General features: G+C 41.7%; 1 protein-coding gene across 1 annotated transcript; it reads left to right on the top strand.

Annotated features, from left to right (window-relative positions):
• On the top strand, nucleotides 1-12,542 carry CDX4 (caudal type homeobox 4). Its single transcript, XM_054996875.1, has 3 exons — nucleotides 1-400; nucleotides 11,341-11,486; nucleotides 12,212-12,542. Exons 1-3 carry the CDS (start codon nucleotides 1-3, stop codon nucleotides 12,416-12,418), a joined length of 753 nt encoding a protein of 250 aa, XP_054852850.1. The 3' UTR covers nucleotides 12,419-12,542.
• The last annotated feature ends 750 nt before the right edge of the window (nucleotides 12,543-13,292 follow it).

The raw sequence follows: 13,292 nt of genomic DNA, 5'->3' as shown, positions 1-13,292 counted from the left end.
ATGCATGTGAGCTACCTTTCAGGAAAAGAAACCGGTATGTATCCAGGATCCATCAGAAGCAACAATCACAGTCTGCCAGCACAAAACTTTGGCTCCGCAACGCCTTATACTGATTATATGGGATATCATCATGAGCAAAGTTTGGAAAACCAGGGGCAGCCTTCAGGTTGGGGATCTCCCTACAGCATGCAAAGGGAGGACTGGAATGCTTATGGCGCTGGATCCTCCAGCACAAGCGGATCCTCACCTGGACAGGTCTCCCATATTGCTGCCAATTACAACTCCCTGAATTCTGCAACTTCCTCGCTAAATACAATTAATACAGACCAAATCGCCCCTCACAATCAAAGACTCAGGTCTTACGACTGGATGAGGAAAACTGGGTCATCTAACAATGCGGGTGAGTGTTGAGTGCTCTTTTGTCCTTAAGCCTGATGTTAACCTGGGCCCAAGTGTCACAAGCATCGCACTTGCAGCCTCGCCGGCTTTTCTGCTTTTCCAATATGGGAAGCTTCTGCAGGATCCAAAGCTAGACATGCCTAAGCCCTGCTGATTTTAATGACAGATCTAATGCAAAGCACAGCCTCAGTTCTCTGACTGACATCAACAGGAGGTAAAAATTCTAAACTGTTGCTGGATCATGCCCATTATTTTGAAACATGACCATCTTTTAAACCTATGCTGCCTGATGGGTTAGGTACTGTAAAATTACCATACCTTTCTGATTGTGGAAGTATAAAATGGTGGGATATTGTGGTTTAATAAGGTCTGAGAGATTTACAGAGCAATCCTGAGCTGCATCACATATAAATCCATAGAAATAAATGGGCTGAGAAGGGAATAATTCTGTTTAGGATTGCACTGTTGGAGTCAGCAGAACCCTTGCAGTACATCAGGAATAGTTTTATGAACAAATACCTTCTGTTAATAATTTAAAAAAGGATCAAAGTATCTCAATAAAGATGGTCTAATAAAGGTTAAATGTTAAGGTTAACTTACATAATAAATGTCTGTGATAAAGCAAAAGGTTTATGGCATTTGGGTGGTGTGTGTGTGTTGCTATCTCAAAATTTGTAGATGACTGATGCAGTCATTTTAGTCTCTAGAACTTCTGGTGATCAAGCAGAGTCTTCTTTGCATTAATGTATTTTTACTGTTGTTCCTTATAGGCAGATGAATAGGAAGGGAGTCTTTAAAGTATTTGTCAGGACTCTGTAATTTATTCCAGTTATAATGCGTCTTGCTTATTTATTATTTATGCGTCTTGCTTATTTATTCAGGAGAATAGCTCCTTGTCTTGCAGATTTTTGCAATCTGTTCAAGAAAGCCATTTTTGAAGTTATTTAAAGTTCCCATCTTTGTGACAACCTATATGCCGTTGATATCTTTTTGTGCATGTACTGTGCTGAATTGACTAAGAGTTGGCAGCTCCACAAAACTGTATATAGTATAGGTACAATCTAGCCAATTTAAGAATTTGTGCTTCCATTTTTCTCAGCATAAAACTTCACTTCGGCTTGATTGTGCCTTGTGTGCCCCAAGTATCAAAGAAAAGAAGGGCAATTAGAGAAAGATCACCTAAGAAGATGCAAACCCCATCATTTATACTTCTAAAACACATCTGGTTTTTTTTTTTTGGTAAAATGATCCCATTTCTCTTTTCATTACTCATTGCATAAAATAATTAAGTGTTGAAGGGAGATTTGAATGTGCTTGAATCAGGCTTTTGTTGGTGAAGCAGAAAGCTTGATTTGAAATCACATTCACGGTAGGAGGAGTGATTTACTCTCTGCCCCAAAGTCATGAGATGGCTTAAAGCAAACCACTCCCTTTCTGTCCTCCACCCTCCTCAGATCCTGCTTATGACTGTATGGATTTTCACTTCTATCACATTTTTATCCCACCCTTCCTCTATGAAGCTCAGGGAGACCTCTGTGTTTTCCCCCTTTGTTTTAACCTCACAACAACCCTGTGAGGTCTTACAGTTGCTTCAAGAGTTACAAGATGTATTCCCTCCACAATGGTCAGATTCTCTCAGTCACAGCTTCTCATCTGTGAAATGGGGACGCTGTGGGTTTTTCACCCCAAAAGGCTGTTTTCAGGGTAAATAAGATGAGGAGTGTAAAAGATTTTGAAATCAAAAGCATGATGAAAAAAAAGATAACTTACATAAGAAACAGCCAAAATATTCTCAGTGATACAGCACAGAAATCTCGCATTTTAGAGTGAGTTACCAGAATACTCTCCTTTTGGGACTCTTGTAGCTTGGCTCTTAAGACACTCCCCTACATCAGACCAGGCTATTTATTCTGGCTGGATTTACAGGAGCAACGTTGCTTCAAGGCAAGGGCTTCCATCCATTAGCATCTGCATTACAGCCTTTGGTGACAACCCGGCACAGAGTGAAGCACTTGAGTAATTCAGCCCCATGGCCTTTCAAAGCAGTCGAGGCAAAGAGGAGCCAACTGCCAAGGCCACGGCAAGCAGAGCAATGGCACGCCTGCCGTTCACTAAGGAGCCAGGATATTCAGAGGGGTACCAAGTCAGACCCATGCAACCTAGCAAGAGTCAGTGGTGGGCAGAGAGGGAGCCTGGTGGGACAGGACGGGGAGAACAGGACCATGTGAAACCATCTCCCCTTCAAGAGGACAAGGATCCAGTGCCGAGCACAGGGAACAATGTGATGCTGTGCACTGAATACACAATATGCTGGACATGATCTGGCAAAGGTGGAGGTCCACAGGCAGCTTTGCTAACATGCAACTGTCTGCGGACCTCCACCCTCCCAAATAGGCAGAGAAGGCAATGATTCAGGCAGCAAGCACTCTGCTGCCATGGACTAGTGGATGCTGGTGAGTCTGAACTAGCCCTTAGATACTAGTATTTATTATTATACTGGAATCTTCCCCTTCTAGGGAACTCTGGGCAGTCTCCATTTCCTCTCAGTGGAGGCTGAGAGGAAGAGCCTGAATCAAGGTCGCCCAGTGAGCTTCCTTTGGTGGTAGTGCAGCGATTTTAATCCCAGTGACAGCCCAACACTCAGTCCAGCACTACATGCTTAAATCTTGCATTTTATACCTGCTGTTTTACATTATGCGGACAAGGCATAATTCAAACCACTGGAGTTCTTTTAATAATAAATAATAATGGCATTCGATTTATATACCGCTCTTCAGGACAACTTAACGCCGACTCAAGAGTGGTTTACAAAGTGTGTTATTATTATACTCACAACAATCACCCTGTGAGGTGGGTGGGGCTGAGAGAGCTCTGGAAGAGCAGTGACTGACCCACAGCCACCCAGCTGGCTTCAAGCGGAGGAACGGGGAATCAAACCTGGCTATCCAGTTTACAGTCTTGCCACTCTTACCTACTACACCAAACTGGCTCTTCTTGGGGTCTGAGCAGCCTATCCAGTGTGATCCAGAGATCCTTCTGCCTGCCCCTCCACTCAGTAAGGTAGATCAGTCTCTGGCAAAAACACAACTAAAGATCAACATAGGCCTCACCCATGTATCACTGGATATTGTGCTATAATTGCACTACAAGATGTCCAGCAATGTATGGATGAAGCCACGATGTCCGGATGAACAAATAAGGGCTTTTTAAAAAAAATCAATGTATTAATAAAAATTGTACAACATGGTGTCAATGTTAATACCTGCTTGATACATAAACTGGGAATTCCCTAAATGCCTGTCCAATGTTTATTTAACAATGATGAGAGTCTGAAGTGATTCAGTAGGCTATACAGGTTGCTTATTTTGTTAGGGCTTTCGATTGTCCAGCAAACTGGAATCGGAAACCATGGTTTGAAATGAATTTGCAAATCATAGCTGGTGTTAAGTAGAGCTTGGCAGATGGCCAAGGGGAACATGACGCAAGTTCAGTAAATGATCAAAAGTAACCACAAGAAAATATTCTTGAAATGCAATGCCTTTTGCAATTCCACCTTCAATATATCATAGAATGTGTCATTACTGGTTACTTAGAACCTCCCACTATTACCACCACCGTCAAAGACAATATGAAAGCTAAAATGGCACCTCTGGGTATAGAAAATCCACGGTGGCATGCATGACAGATATATACGTGTAAACCATTCCTTTTTTACCATTTATTTTTAAAAGATAACATTATTCGCCTACTCCTGGTGCCACTGACTCTTGAAAAGCATGTATGACTAAGCTCTTTAAAATGAGCAATAAATGCTCTCATGCCAGAGGGATGACATCACGTAATTGAAGGAATGGCCTCGGTTGATGAACTCATGCATAATCAACAAATCTTAATATTTGTTTTATTCCATGGGTAGTATTCATGCCAATTAATGCAGATGTGTTCATATCACCTGTAACAGCATCTGTGAGTGCCAGAATGCTTCAGTAGAAAAATATGGGCTCAGATTTCAAAAGAATATAAAATCATGTTAGTGCCACTGAAGCAATCCTCCTTAAGCAGTTCCCAGCGGAGGACCAGTGCAGTAGAGGGAGAGCCGCAAGGGTAGTGTAGGGGCCATCTCTGTTTCCACATCCATTCAGGCATGGTACTATATTGGCTATGCTATTTGCTTGCTCTCTCCAACATACATGCAGTTATCTGCCAACAATGTCCTTCTAAGCAAAAGAATAAACTGAAGTAAATTTGGGGTGCCACCAGTTACAACGTTCCGAAACTCGTGGCAGACCTTTTCAATTTACTGTGCTGCAGGACAGAAAGTCACCCTTCTTCAACTAACAAACTTCAAAGAGCGGGATATCAGTCAGAAATTGAGGAACTGGAATTATCAATAGGATTAATAGTATTAACTACCCATAAAGATGTTCCACATGTAAAATAAATTTAAAACACTGTTATCACCAATGACAGCAGCTGTGAATGTTTAGAGGGCTTGCTTATCTCGCATATTTTTGGGTTTTGCATAGCAACATGACACACTATACCTCTTGTACTTCATGCCCATTTAACTACTTCACAATTCTGCCCACCACTACTGCTGTGTATATATTTTGCTGTCTGAGGTTTTACTACATATATCTGGTGAAGTGAAAGCTTATGCTTCTGTGAGTCATTAGGTGGCACATTATTCTGTCCTGTTTTTGGTGCAACAAACTAAGATGGCTACCCCATCGGACTCTTTAACCATGGTGGGTTGGAACAATAGGTTTAGAAACCAGTGAGGTGACCGGAACTATAGGCACCCAAATAATTACATGTGGCATGAATGAAAAGTTGTAGAGGGAGGAGAAGGCACAGCCTGCTTCCTAAACTGTGCCCCTCTCAAATGGCAAGAGGAGCTTACCAACACAGGCACAAATACTTCTTCAACTTAGGTAGCGAGAAAGAACAGGGCTAATTTCCCTTTGCAAGTGAGCTGGGACATGTAAGTCTGCACTGCATTGGGGTCTGAGACTTCTCAAACTGAGCTACAGACCCTTTTAGCACTTCTTTTGCCTTTGATATGTATCCCAGTCTCTTCCTTCTCCTCTTTTCTCCAGCAGTTATATTGCTGGAAAGGGTGCCAGTTTTCACAGCAAATAAAAGGGGGAGGGAGGAGAAGCAAGCTTTCTCTCAGCTTGAGAGTCTTCAGAAGAACTGTTGTGTTAATTTTATGACCAAAGGGACCAAGAGAAACTACTCCTCTCCTCTCCCCCTCCCTGCCCAGCTCTGCTTCTGTGCTATAGAGGAGCTACAATGACAACCAACACAGTTGCATTTTACCCTTCCGCTTTCATAATGTTAAAGCTTTAATCAGTTCAGAACCTGAAATATGCTTAGTGTAATGGGCAGTGGAACAAACTCTGGGAAATGGGTAAGACACACTTGACTTGCCCCACACAGTACACACGGGTATGTATAAAAAGCCATTCTGAAACGTGATTGTACAGGTTTATTCAGAAGCAAATCCCTCGGAGCTTTTAAATGGAAGTTCAACAGCAGCAACTCCACCCCATCCAGCCTTCAGAATTCTCTCCAAATAATGTGCTGACCTGGTTAAGTACTTCTCATTACTGTACTGAAGAGATCTTCTGGATTCAGCCAAAATGGTTTGAACTTTTTGTAAAACTCAGTTAAAAGCAAAACAGGGCCCCAATCTATCTGCCCTCTTGTTTTCCTGGACATGAAAGAGAAGCAGACATTTGTTTAGGGCTTGTAAATTCCAAACCAATTGGCTTGTGTTTCTGAATGTGAAAGGAGGTCTCTCGATAAGATCTTGCTGTTCTTTTGTGTGGCGTGTGCTTCATCTTAACACCTCAATGGAGTTTAGGGAACCACTTTAAAGGAGTCTTTGTCTTACAGTTTGTTCTGAATTATTCACATCAAAAACAACCCTAGAAGATCAGAAGGATTTCTAAAGACTCAAATCAACAATGAAAAACTTTGATAGAGAGACAAATACGATATATCATAAGGAGGTTTCAATTCATGTCAAAGGAAGGGGTTAATGATTTATCATAAGCAGTGCATTTCTCCCAGGGCATGCCTTTAACTCCTCCGATCAAAAGACATCAATACAAGGAGAACAGCTGTTCATCTCATACCATTTCCACGCTCCTACATATGAATCTGAAGTAACTTGCTACTAAAACCATGCAGAGGCTGAAGCTGTTACAAGATGGGCAGACTGGCCCTTTAACTTGCCCAGAATGTTCCTGGTGACTTGCTAGGGCTGCCCACATTGAGCCAGCAGCAACTATGGCCATAGACTCACCCATCACTTCCTCCCACACTACCATCAGCTAGTCTGGGACTGTCTGATTTAGATCATCTGGCCGCGCACTTCTGCTCTAGAACTGTTAATATGATCCAGCCTGTCCCTGCTGCTCAATTATCAGGACCCATGTAACTGCACTCATCTCTATATTGGTGCATCACTCGATTCATATGAAACACTGGATTCTCTAACCCAAAGGATTATTTATTTTTAAAGTTAAAAAGAGACACTTGTACCTATTTTCAAGTTAGCATAAGCTGTAAGAGCTGCATTTCCCCCCTAAGACTGTAAGGAAATGTACATTTCTTCAGCACATTGCAGCTTATGGTAAGGACTCTACAGTGCTGAATCCCAAATCCTGGGTGCTGGCTGGTCTCCTATGCTTGCTCAGCAGAGAAAAATATTTTCAAAATGACCCAGCTCCAAGGAGCTTAGAGCACAGCAACTGCACAGCAAAGAAGCCCACATTCATCAGTCATGGAGTGGCATGGCACCTACACTCCCATGCCAGCCATACCAAATGGTACTGTCCATTACTGGCTCACAGACCAGTGCAGCCATGGTACCTTTACAGTGGTCTAGCACTTGCCCTGTGTTCTGCCAATGTGGTTCTAGATATGCATACGTATCTCTGTGTGTATTCTCCATTTTATGGCAGGGGGGGCATTAGTTGCTATATTACAGACTGGCTTTAACACTGAGCCCTTAAATTCTCATTGGTTTCAATAGTACCATTAAGTACATTTTGAACCTCTTCCATTGAAATCAAAGGTTGGATTAAGATTCGGCTGATTTGTTAAAGTTAATTTTAGAAGGTCCAAGCATGGTTCTTTCTGATCAATACTTATATGCTTATCCAATGATCATTATAAGTTTTTTAAAAACAAAAATACATCATGCTAGTATGGTATAGTGGTTAGCATGTCAGAATATGACTAGGCTCGAATTCACCCCTTGCCATGGAAGCTTGCTGAAGAAAACCAACAAACCGGGGAACCACAATTCGAGAAACTGATTATATATTTTATCAAAGTGCAAGGTGCAAAAGTGCTAGATAAGTTTAACATGCATCATAAATACATTTACAAAATACAAAGTCCATCCAATGAAACATCAAAATCGTCACAATTTCAAAATCTCAAAATCCATCCATTTATAAACTGAATCTTCACCGTCCGGAATATGTTTGAAGCTTTTAAAGTGCAAATGCTGGGTACAATGAAAAAATCCGGTGGGAGGGGAGACATGTGCAAGTTGTTTGTTCTTTCACGGTCCAAAGTAGGAATAATTATTTAATAGACGCCGACGGGAGTTTGCAGGCAAAATGTTATTAACCCGTTTCGTGAGTGGAAAAAACTCACTTCATCCTGGGCATAAACATAATCAGACCGGAAGCACAATTCTCTTGTCCTGCCTCAGGGCTTCTTCTCACACAAGAAAGTCTTGAGATAGAAAAATTTTCTGCTCTGTTTATTATTGCAGTCCCCCCCCTTTTATTTTGCAGGCTTCCTATATTATTTGCTGAGAAGTTTTTTTCCCTTCAGATTGCTATTTTCAAAGCTCCCAAATTCCTTCATTTACTCTCTTCCTCTACTAGCCCAGCCAAATTCTGTTTTCCTTCTTTCCTCTGCCAAGCTTTCTTGTCCTTCTTTATCTTATTCACTTTATTTTATTAACTTCATTTCTCTCTCCCTTTAAGATTTTCTCTAGCTACCCCTTTTCAGTAAGCAACAAGGAAGCTTGCTGGGCAATCTGGGAAAAAGTTGCACAGCCATATCAGTCCATGCAAAATCAAAACACAAGTACAAAATCTGTGTATTAGGACCAACCAAATTGACACAAAACGTGCAAACTTTCAAATTCAGCACAGCTCTTCATCAGGCTGGATGCTACAAAATTTAACAAGATACGTGGGTAGAAGGCAGATCTCTCAGGCCGTGATTTTTAGGTCTGAACTTGCAGACACCCTTACACAGATTATGACATGCTTAAGGCAACCTGTGCCTAGACATAGGCAAGTATCACATCAAGGGCTATCTTGAATTTATCACTTGGTCTTTGACTCAATTGGTTCTGCCAGATGCTAGTTCAACACTCTAACCACAATATCATGCTGGCTGTCCGAGAAGAGCAGGCTTCTCCCGACACTTGAACCTGCCCCATCTGAGACGCAGGCCTCTGGCTTCCAGCAGCAGTGGTGACTGCCACCCACCTTTCATGGGGTGAACACCACTCCTTGTTTGGCCATGGCACAGTGGGCAGCAGTTAGGCAGCAGTGATCCTGGGGTACATTTTGGATATTTGCTCGGGGCCCCAGAATCGCTAAAACTGCCACCTCTCCAGCAAGCTCCTCAAAGGGCTTACAGTTAAGACAAAAAACCCAAAGCCAAACCCTGTTAGAAACAGGCCACGCTGCCTTCTTTCCAGTTAAGCCTGAATAAGCAAGGCAAAATAGACTGCTATACTGGCAAGAGAGCCCTGTAGACCTGCTACTCCTACCTGGGGAGCACTGAAACAGTCTGACATCCGGCCCTAGCAGCATTCCTGGAAGGATCTAGGTAGCTGAACTAAGCAAACAGTTGGGCCCAACGACACTAGGGGTTTGCTGAGGCTGTGGGACTGATATGTGTGTGTCTGCAAAGCATCCTGGAGTGCTCTGAGCCACAGGGAATTTGCACATTGGGCCCCGAGAATACAACAGCACATACCCTTAACACAAGAAGTACTAAAAATAGCTGTCCTGTACTAATATACTAATGGTATACCGACTATACCATTCCAACACCAGTCACATCTGCTTTTTCCTCTGTATCCACAGAGAAGCTATCTCCATGCTGATTCTCGTGAACATGAGAAAACTAGACCAGGGTACAATACAACACCAACAAAACTGGAAAAGGACACCATGTCCACAACCAAGTGTTCTGGCACACACATCCCTTCTCTTCCATGTCTGCCTCCACATCCAGGTGTTCTTGCTACACTGGAGACCACAACTTTCTTTTTTTTTATGAAGATTTTATTAGATGGGATAACATACAATATATATTGTTACATACCATTAATAACCCCATTGATTCCTCATATGTTCCTCCTCCCCTCCCCCCTTTTTCTATATTGACTTCCAACAGCCCTGCAACCCCTTTTTCCTTTCCAAAATTCTAATTCTAATTCTTATTTGTTAATATTAATTTTAAAGGTAAAGATTTACACTACATTACATCTTATCTTATTTAATAATTCTCGAGAGACCATAAATGCCCTTTAACATCCCACTTTTTCCCCAAATACTCTTTCAATTTCCCCCAGTCCTCTATAAATTCTTTTGGATCTCTGTCTCTCAATTTTCTCGTTAGCTTGTCCATTTCCGCCATGTGCAACAATTTTTGAATCCATTCTCCAACTTCTGGAATTTCTTCTTTTTTCCAATATTGTGCATATAAAGTTCTCGCCGCCGTTATCATATAATAAAGTAGCACTCTATCTTTACTGTTTATATCTTCTAAATGCAGAGATAGCAACAACATTTCTGGATTTCTTGCAAAACTTCTTTTAAGTATTAAAGACATTTCAGCACACATCTTAAACCAAAAATCCCTAGCCTTTTCACATGTCCACCACATATGATACAAAGAACCTTCATGCTCTCTACATTTTCAACACTTATTCGATGGTTGGTTATTAGCAATAGCTAATTTTTTCGGCGTTAAATACCATCTATATATCATTTTATACCCATTTTCTCTAATACTAGTACATGTTGAAATCTTTAAAGTACTCTTCCATAAATGTTCCCATGCCTCCATTGTGATCTCTTTATTACAATTTATTGCCCATTTAACCATTGAAACTTAACTGTCTCATCCTCTGTATACCATTTCAACAACACTTTATAAACTCTAGAGATTTTGTTCCCTCCCCCCAATAAAAGTTCTTCTAGTTCAGAGTCTTTAACTCCTGTCTTTCTTTTGGAGACCACAACTTTCTGAACTGCTCAGGAGGTGCAGTGTGGTGGTTGCTATACACCATCTGCTCACAGGAGATCACAGCCTTTCGGATCATACCCTCTGCCCACAGGAGAAAAGTCTGCACTCTCTAGCACCATGAACACTTCAAGATAATAAAGCACTAGAAATAGACTTGCTGAAAACAGGCTCCTTGAGCATGTAACTCTCCTGAGCACCCACATCTGTCACATCAATTTAGACTTTTTGAACTTTGTTAAAAAGGATTGTCCTTGTTTCATGAAAAAAGTAGAAACCATTGCAAAGGCAAATGGTGGAGGAATTAAATATACATTCAGATTGAACTGTAAGACAGCAAAAAAGACAAGTCCATACTCCTACTTCAGTCCATGGGCAGAAAACAGAGGGAAGGCAGACGAGTGGCACAACCACCAAGAGACAGGAGGAGTGGGGAAACACACATGCAGTTATTCAGGGTGGCTCAGGTTTGATTAGGGAGGAGGACTACGGAAGTGACCAAAGACTTCGTGGGGCTTGTGCTGATTTGCAGGAAGCAAACTAAGAGAAAGGTGGTACCATAGAGATATCTGGGGAGGCGCAACAAGCATCAGAACCACCTTATAAGTGATAACGTGTTAATGCATGTTTTGTCTTAAACAGGTAAAACCAGGACAAAAGAAAAGTATCGCGTTGTTTATACAGAGCAACAAAGACTTGAGTTGGAGAAAGAATTTCACTGCAACAGATACATAACAATCAAAAGGAAGTCTGAACTTGCTGGACACTTGGGACTATCAGAGAGACAGGTACATAGAGGTCTTGCATGCCAGTTTTGCTGTGTATAAATGGAATTTATAGTCAGTGGGCAAAGTCTAGAAAAACTGTTCAAGACTAAGGCTTATAGAAAGCAGCTTTGTGGTGGTGGTGACTGGGTAAGGTGGGAAGCTATTCGGTTTCTTTCTGGGGCCCAAACGGCTGAGTACGCTGCCCTCTGCCACTGCAGGCTCACTGGAGTCTGATTGTTTTATATTCTGTAATCTGCCTTGAATTTCAGAAAGAAAGGTGGGCTATAGATCAAGAAAATAAAATAAAAAAGCAGTGATAAATAACTATCACTTTTATGAGATCAGTCAAGGAAGCTTTTGTAAGCTTCAGAGGGAGCAGCTCCACTTCTTTCAGACTACGGGTGTGCTAAAAACTACTAAAACAGGTCTGGAGAGGCAGCCTCCTCGCCCTTCTCCTAAACCAGCTGACTTGCTTGCAAGGCTACTTATTAAGGCTGCCAGCTCCAGAGTGGAAACCACTGGAAGATTTGGGGGTGGAGCCTGGGGAGGGTGGGGTTTGGGGGAGGGGAGGGACTTATGAGGGATATGATGTCATATAGCCCACCCTCCACAGCAGCCATTTTTTGCAGGGGAATATGGATCCCTGTAGTCTGGATATCCATTGTAAATCTGGGAGATCTGGAGATGTGCAACTTACTATACAGGATCACCATTTGTGTCAAAAGACTTTATTCATGATATTTCAGGTGAAAATCTGGTTCCAGAATCGTCGCGCCAAGGAGAGGAAAATGATCAAGAAAAAAATCTGTCAGTTTGATGGAAGTGGTGGATCCGTTCAGAGTGACTCAGGCTCTGTTAGCCCAGCTGAAATGCCTGCCTCTTTATTCCCGCCATCACATACAATTAGTGGACTGCAGGCCATTGAAATCCAGCAGGTGATAATTGCTGATTGACCGCCATGATTCTTATTTGCATTTTCTCTAGAAAAACTGGTTTCATTAATGTCAATCCTGCTTGTGCCTCTTCACTGAGCTTCCATCCCTGCACGAGTACTGGGGATAAACTCAAAGTACTTGAAAGACCATAAAAATATCAGAAACTCCTCCTGCTATGAGTCACTACTTAAAAACAGAAAGGTTACAGATTTTTGCTTCAGCCAATGGCATGAAGGTGAAATGACTGCAGTATTCAACTTAGTGCTAGGTGGTTTACATATGCAATCTGTAAGTGGCAAGCTTCTAATAATAGGTACATCAGCGGTCGGAAAAAATCATTCACCCAACACCATCTTTCTCACTCAGTAGCTGTATTTCCTAACCATCATAAGTTCCAGTTTTTAAATGCAACCACTGAATTGACATTCTGCATCACAGATAAAGTAAGGCACTTCTAAAATCAAATGCTAATGTCAAAGGCAATTTTTTATTGTACATCAGCTTAATTCCAACACCCAGGAAATCCTAGAAACTGGTTTTATTTTTATGTGAATACTGGTGATTAGCTGATAATGGGACATGAGGCAGGGAAGGGATGGAGAGAAGACTGTCCAGTAATCCACTGCAAGGCCTTCTCACACCTATTAGACCAAAAAGCACCACAAGAGCATACCGAAAAATAATGGCCATGCTCAACCATTTTAGGACCAATCGATATAACACAAAACAGTACATAAGCTTCTATGCTCTCCAGGAATTTTCACCAGGCTGGGTGTTTTTTTAAAAAGGAGGGGAAGAGAAGGGGAAATCAAATATGTTCTTATTATGTTTGATGACTTCAGGACATAGTATTATGGTCTCCTGTGTGAAATGCTGAGCAGGTATGCAGATT

Source organism: Eublepharis macularius, chromosome 13 (genome assembly GCF_028583425.1).
Source record: "Eublepharis macularius isolate TG4126 chromosome 13, MPM_Emac_v1.0, whole genome shotgun sequence".
Classification (NCBI taxonomy): Eukaryota; Metazoa; Chordata; class Lepidosauria; order Squamata; family Eublepharidae; genus Eublepharis; species Eublepharis macularius.
Note: the sequence above shows the minus strand (reverse complement) of the source record. Positions and strands in the feature narration are given on the sequence as shown.

Excerpts from the sequence above, each read along its gene's own strand:
- CDX4 (XM_054996875.1), top strand. The coding sequence starts at position 1 with ATGCATGTGAGCTACCTTTCAGGAAAAGAAACCGGTATGTATCCAGGA. Across the intron at positions 401-11,340 it reads TGGGTCATCTAACAATGCGG|GTAAAACCAGGACAAAAGAA; the intron begins GTGAGTGTTGAG and ends TGTCTTAAACAG. Across the intron at positions 11,487-12,211 it reads TGGGACTATCAGAGAGACAG|GTGAAAATCTGGTTCCAGAA; the intron begins GTACATAGAGGT and ends ATGATATTTCAG.